The 7207-nt window shown below is 40.4% G+C and overlaps 1 protein-coding gene across 1 annotated transcript; it reads left to right on the forward strand.

Moving 5' to 3' along the window:
• The first annotated feature begins 50 nt into the window (after window positions 1–50).
• Window positions 51–5422, forward strand: LOC124032036 (PRA1 family protein 3-like). Its single transcript, XM_046344015.1, has 3 exons — window positions 51–289; window positions 1191–1408; window positions 3246–5422. The coding sequence occupies exons 1-3, from the start codon at window positions 111–113 to the stop codon at window positions 3422–3424; spliced, it is 576 nt and encodes a 191-aa protein (XP_046199971.1). The 5' UTR covers window positions 51–110; the 3' UTR covers window positions 3425–5422.
• The last annotated feature ends 1785 nt before the right edge of the window (window positions 5423–7207 follow it).

A 7207-nucleotide genomic window follows, 5' to 3' on the forward strand; every position in this document is an offset into this window, starting at 1 on the left:
CGTCAACATTACTGCGCGTGTCCTACTCTCGCGAGAAGCTGAACTGCTAAGAACGAGAACTGATTTGATTAGCTGATCAGTCAAAATACTCGCGCAGTGAAACTCAAGAGATGGCGAGTATGGAGCTTGCACCACTTAGACCATGGGATGACTTCTTTCCAGGAGCTGATCGATTTGCAAAACCCGACTTCGGAGATTTAGCTAAATGGAACAACAGGGTGATCAGCAACTTGTTATACTATCAGACCAATTATTTCGCCGTGGCCATAGTGGTTTTCCTGATCGTGGGGTAAGTCATCATAACAGCGCGAGCTTCCTAGCATTATCTACCCAGCTGCTATAGCTAGCTAGATAGATAACTAGTTTCTTTGATTAGCCTGCCATCCGATCCACGCGCCAGTCGTGGGCATTTATTCATAGCAATGCGCAGTCCCTATATACCTTTTCATAATACTGCAACGACAAAATAAGAGATCCAGTCATGTCATGGAATTGGAATGGAGTCTGGCATTAGCTACTTTAGTTGGCCTGCTAAAACAAATGTAATTGCACCACTTTTCCCGAATCAGCTGCCAGCAACTGTGTGACATTTTTTTAAATCATGGGAGCCATGATGAACATAGTAATTACAAGGTAGTGTAGGCCTTAGGCTAATAGTAACCAATTTCTCTATAGTCTAATTTGAGTACTTGAGTACCTTTTTTCTCTTTTGAAATTAACATATGGTACTCAAAATATAAAAAGGTACTCAAGTACGAAACTGAACTCTGTCAAATTTGACAGAGATGAGTTTCCTGTCACATTTCTTTTCTATTAATAGTCTCTTGAGTCGACCTGACAATGACAACACGTGGATGCTGCAAGTTGTCCCAGCTGTTGGGTCCTTATCTCAGCCACACACTGGTCCATGTCAAAGTATGCTATTAATACAATTGATAAGATACCTGAGGAACAGATTTGTATGCGTCCTAATTACTAAATAGTAGCTTGAAAGTTATATTATTTTAGAAAATGACTCAGATAAAAACAAATAAATCATGTAAAGGTGTTAATCTTATTCCAGCCACCAGGTTGTGCTCATCATTACATGTATTGTGTTTTAGAGCCCCAATTGTTGTTTCGCATTGCCATGTATAGCATTTGAGTGGATTTAGAGGTTGTGTAATCTGTGTTTCCCTTCTGTTGTGTAGGTTTCTGAACCCTCTTGGCATGTTTCTGGGCGGTGCGGTGGTCTCTCTGGTCTTCATGTGCTCGGTGTGGGCAGGAGAGAACAAGAATTTCATCAAGAACTTCAAGAAGAAGAACCCCACTTTGTTTGTCATCGCTGTTATGGGAACGAGCTACTTCCTGCTGTCACTGTGTGGTGGAGTGATGGTCTTCATTTTCGGAATTACTTTTCCCTTGCTGTGTGAGTCTCAAATTCTACACTCATAGGGCCAGCTTTTTGGACACAGATTAAGATCTTTGTACAAGACTAGGCTTTATCTGTGTCTGGGAATTCAGCCCATAGGGTCAGAATCCTGATAATCACACAATGCACAAGTATGCACACAGTAACTAGCATGCAGATTTATCCTAGCTTCCAGGCCTTTTCCAATGGTAACTCAATTGGAATATGGTGCAAACTAGCTACATATTGTATGCAAGATAATGTGATATAACCAAAGATTTTTGGTGTCCATTACTGGCTGTTACAGGAAAGCCCCATACAAACTGCCACCATAGATTTTTCAACTAACCTGTCCTTGATGATACTTTCTTAATTTTCGATTTGGTGTAAGAAGTATCTTAGACATGTCAGTTCCCAGTTGCAGGTGGTTCTACAAAAATCAACGGAACCCCCTCAAAAATATGAAATCCATGTTTTGTTCCTCACCATCTTAGCTGCCGCACATCTAGCACTTCCCAGCATCTTTGCAGGAACTATTCATTTCAATGCAACACGCCCACACAGATGCAAGAGGCATATCTCATACAAAACATGGAGTTAATATACACTGGACAAAAATATGAATGCAACAAGCATACTCATCAGATATGTCAACCATTGAGCATGCTTGGGATGCTCTGGATCCAAGTGTACGATAGCGTTTTCCAGTTCCCATCAATATTCAGCAACTTCGCACAGCCATTGAAAAGAAGTGGGACAACATTCCACAGTCCACAATCAACAGCCTGATCAACTCTATGAGAAGGAAATGTGTCGCGCTGCATGAGGCAAATGGTCGCACCAGATCCACGCCCCTACCTTTTTGTTTGTTTTTGTGTAGTAATTTAACCATTTTTTTTTTTTGTAAGAAATGTTCTGGCTGATATGAAAGATGCGTGTTAATGTTTAGAGCAAGACTCTGGGCTCTTAACATAAGTCCCCTGGTCACTAGATACTATCGTCAATAGAGTCTAAAGCAGTTAGCGTCTATGAATGGGGTAGGTGCAAACATGGGGGATGAGTCCCAGAAGATGGAGCAAACAGATTGTATTTTTTTTTTTTTTATTGAACCTTTATTTAACTACACTCTCTAATTGTATGGGTTTAATATGGAGAATGCTTGTGCCACTGTTTTGAAAAGAAATAGCCTAAACCAGTGTTTCCCAATTCCAGTCCTCGAGTACCCCAAACAGTACACATTTTATTTGTAGCCCTGGAGGAGCACACCTTATTCAACTTATCAACTAATCATCAAGACCTTGTTAAGTTGAATCAGGTGAGTTTGTCCAGAGCTACAACAAAAGTGTATGGTGTTGGAGTAGACTGGAGATGTGAAGTGCTGGCCTAGACAAACTGCTACATTCTGAAATACACATTACAGAACACAATGTTTAGGGCAATTGGTGGTTCTGAGAAAATTACAGGCAACAACTGTAACATTGTGGTGGAAAAACAGGAGGCAGTCAGTATGTAACACAGGCTAACCCAAGAGGGCTGTCATGTGGCTGCCGACGTGGTTGCTCTGTACTGTCTGTACTATAGACTCCACTACATTTACTGGCTTACATCATGCAGACAGCATCTGGCGAGGGAAGTAAAGATGCCTCTCCTTAACCCGTTAGTCAATTGTTTTTCATAACATACCTGGAAAATAATGAACCTTCTCAGTTGAAGCTGCATAAGAGTAAGGCACACGTGTGCACTTTTACAACATGTTTCCAGCTGACAGAATGGGAACATGTTACCATGGGAATCTCCATTGAGGATAGCATATCCTGAATGGGTAGGAAACTAATCCTGCCTTTCTTCCCTATAGTGATCCTGGTTCATGCGTCTCTGAGGCTGCGCAACATGAAGAACAGACTGGAGAATAAGATGGAGGGAGTGGGCATGAAAAAGTCCCCGATGGGCATCATCCTGGATCTGTTAGACCAACAGGAGGAGAAGATCAACAAGATCCAGGACTTCCTGGAGTCAAAGCTAAACAAGGATTGAGGGGAGAGAGCCAAAATGGCACCCGCAACCTCATTCTGATTAAATTCAACATGGTTTGCTTTTTGCTTTAACACAAAAATCAAGTGTGTTGATTTGTACCCCATATAATATCAGTGTTGTCACATTCCCCCTATTTATCATTCTCACTCCATTTGTTTTGTTATATTGAAACACCTTTGTACATTTTGTGTCACACAGTCCCTGATTTTCTTTGGAGCATTTCAGAAAGATTTGTACTGTCGTGTATGGATCAGATGTTGGGGGGAAGGCACTTGGCACAATGAAATGAGGCATGAGCATTCCTGTGTATGTTGTGTGCACATTCAAATAAACAAACAATACACATGTCGTTATGTAATTGCAATATGTATCCAGGCACATTTGACTTTTGAGCGTGCGTGTACAATGTCAACAAAAAAAGCTGCATGCCAGAATGCAACTATTGCATGTTAAACCAATTGTGTTCAGTAGCGTAGCATTTTTAATTATCTTTTTTCATTTTTTAGATCAAAGAATTTAATCAATCAGAACCAATTTATTTGCTACCTCAGAAGAATAGTCATCGCTGTATTTTCTCTTAAGCTGAACTGGTGTCACTGGGCTCCCCCTTATATTCACTGGACCAGTGACTGCTTATTGACAAGTAGCAATAATGTCCCTCTTGTTACTTCAGACCCTGTGGGTTGGGCTTGAGATGAACATTATCAGATCATAGTTATGCAATATGGGAAAATGAATGGCAAATGCAGCTTTATTAATTGAAGTCATGTTGTATATGTTAAAGTTGTGCTTTCATGTATCGCCAAATCTTCTGTACTTGTGTATTCAGCATAAAGCATGCAGAACACAAATGTTTGCATTACAAAAAGGACAGGGTATGGCACCAAAGTATTGATAGAAAAAAATATTAGTGCAAGAATGTTACCTCTGTACTATTAAATATTACACACATTATGAATGTTTGGTGTATTTCTGTTGTGTATTTGAAAATAGGGATTCTGATTGTATTTCCCTGTATTTCCCAGATGTTTGGATATTTTTTTAGTCATATTAAAATGCCAATCCAATTTATCCAATTCCAGGGATCACCATTGGTAATTCATATAAAACGATTAACGATTTAAGACGCTGTTCAGATCCCAGAATGAAAGGCCCAGTGCAGTTAAAAACATGATTTCCTGTGTTTTATACATAACCTCAGCAAAAAAAGAAACGTCCTCTCACTGTCAACTATGTTTATTTTCAGCAAACTTAACGTGTGTAAATATGTGTGTTTCAGGGATGCCCTCATGCCCCTCCCCCCAACTGTTGCTTTCAGATCTCGCTATGCGTTTTGGATGGGATTCAGATCTGTACTCTTAGCTGGCCACTCCAGAACAGTCCAGCATCTCTTATTGAATCATTCCTGGGTGCTTTTTGACGTGTGTTTGGGGTTGTTGTCCTGCTGTGGGGTTGCTTTGCTGCCTCCTGTACTGGGGGCCTTGAATGTGTGCAAGACATCATGAAATCACCAGGCTATCAAAGTGTTTTGTAGTCCAATGTTCAACCCAGTGTCCAAAAACTGTTTCTGTTGAAGGTTGTGGGTCTTCCAGAAAAACAACGACCCAAAACACACATCAAAAGAGTGGTTTAAGAAGAAACACTGGACTGTTCTGGGGTGGCCAGCGAAGAGACTAGATCTGAATCACATCCATAACCAATGGCAAGATCTGAAAACAGCCGTTGGTGGAGGGAACCCGTCTAACATTGAAGAATTAGAACAGTTTGCTGCTGAAGAGTGGGACAAATTGCCAGTAGAAAGGTGCAGCAAGCTCATCGATGGCTACAAGATGCATTTGTTGGCAGTTATCTTGGCCAAAGGCGGTGCAACCAAGTACTAGCTCTGGGTTGCCAATAAATGTGTCCATGCCATTTGTCTTTATTTTTTGAATTAAAATTTTTTTTTTAAAAACATTTTACAAAAATAAAATTGGTTCTGAAATGTTGAAAATCCAATAACAAGGTGTGGAGAGTTATTTTCTATTTCAACTTAGAAGAAATAGGGAATGACACAACCCGAAGATCATACAAATGTATGTTAATGAAGGAAAGATTGACATCTGAAACATTTTGTATGTACACAGATTTTTTATGTCAATACAGTTATTATTCCAGTCCCTGAACGACTGATCCACAGTGTTTTACACAGTAAAGGACTGGCTGGATTCAATCCGTATCGCTAAAGTATCACGGAAGATCCACATTATAGCTCATTGAAATTTAGGGGTTGATTCAATCTGTATTGCTAAAGCGTTACAGATTGCGCAATCAAAATGTTAAGGTAATTTACTATTGAGCTGACACATGCAGCGTTTACCGTGAATGCAGTCTCTGCTAACGCGGGAACATTGCCTTTAAATTTCAATCATGCTGTAATGCTGAACTTCAGCAATACAGATTGAGGAGAGCCCAGAAAGGCAATGTTCTTGTGAGACTGCATTCACAATGAAGGCTGCATATGTCGGCTCAATCGGAAATTACCTTAACATTTTGACGTAGATCTTTTGTAATACAGATTGAATCCATGGTGCGTATCCGTATACTGTATATTCTGTATATGGTGTTCAGCTGTATCTATATTGAAAAGTTGGCAGTTAAGACACCATAGTGGTTTTAAAAACCCATATATGAAAGATCCAAGTCATCAGTAGAGGATGTACTATGGTTTTGGGGCTGTACAAAGTCATGGAATTTTACACAAACAAATATAATAATTTTTTTCTTAGACAGTCTTCATTGAGTCTACTTATACCTATGATGCACATTCTATGGTGCATTTTCCAGCTGTAGACTCATATCCAAATACCATAAAAGTTCTTCCAAACCTCAAAGAACAAAACTTGTTCTGCCTGACCATGAGAACTGAGGCGGACTATTGTTACAAGTGGAAGACATTAAACACATCATGTTGAACAAACACAGCCTGATGTTGTAAATTCCTCAGAGATTGAAGAGACAGGTTTCTCTTGATTCCAATTCTTTGGGGAGCGGCACCTGTAGGAGTAATACATTACGCAAAGAAACAGCTGTGAGAAAGCTTTGATTGACAGTGGAGGATACACAGATATATCACATCATTTGAATTTCACACTATAAATCTGGTGTACATATTTGCTAGCGTGTGTCTAATATGGGTTAAAGCTAACAAGTTTGATTGGACTAAGTTTCTCCAGTTCAAGAGTGTTCCACAATACATAAACTCAGTAAAAAAATAAACATCCTCTCACTGTCAACTGTGTTTAGTTTCAGCAAACGTAACGTGTAAATATTTGTATGAACATAAGATTCAACAGCTGAGACATAAACTGAACAAGTTCCACAGACATGTGATGAACAGAAATGGAATAATGTGTCCCTGAACAAAGGGTGTGTCAAAATCAAAAGCGACAGTCAGTATCTGGTGTGGCCACCAGCTGCATTAAGTACTGCAGTGCATCTCCTCCTCATGGACTGCACCAGATTTGCCAATTCTTGCTGTGAGATGTTACCCCACTCTTCCACCAAGGCACCTGCAAGATCCCAGACATTTCTGTGGGGAATGGCCATAGCCCTCACCCTCTGATCCAACAGGTCCCAGACGTGCTCAATGGGATTGAGATCCGGGCTCTTTGCTGGCCATGGCAGAACTCTGACATTCCTGTCTTGCAGGAAATAACCCACAGAACGAGCAGTGTGGCTGGTGCCATTGTCATGCTGGAGGGTCATGTCAGGATGAGCCTGCAGGAAGGGTACCACATGAGGGAG

This window comes from Oncorhynchus gorbuscha, linkage group LG03, assembly GCF_021184085.1.
Source record: "Oncorhynchus gorbuscha isolate QuinsamMale2020 ecotype Even-year linkage group LG03, OgorEven_v1.0, whole genome shotgun sequence".
In the NCBI taxonomy this organism is placed as follows: domain Eukaryota; kingdom Metazoa; phylum Chordata; class Actinopteri; order Salmoniformes; family Salmonidae; genus Oncorhynchus; species Oncorhynchus gorbuscha.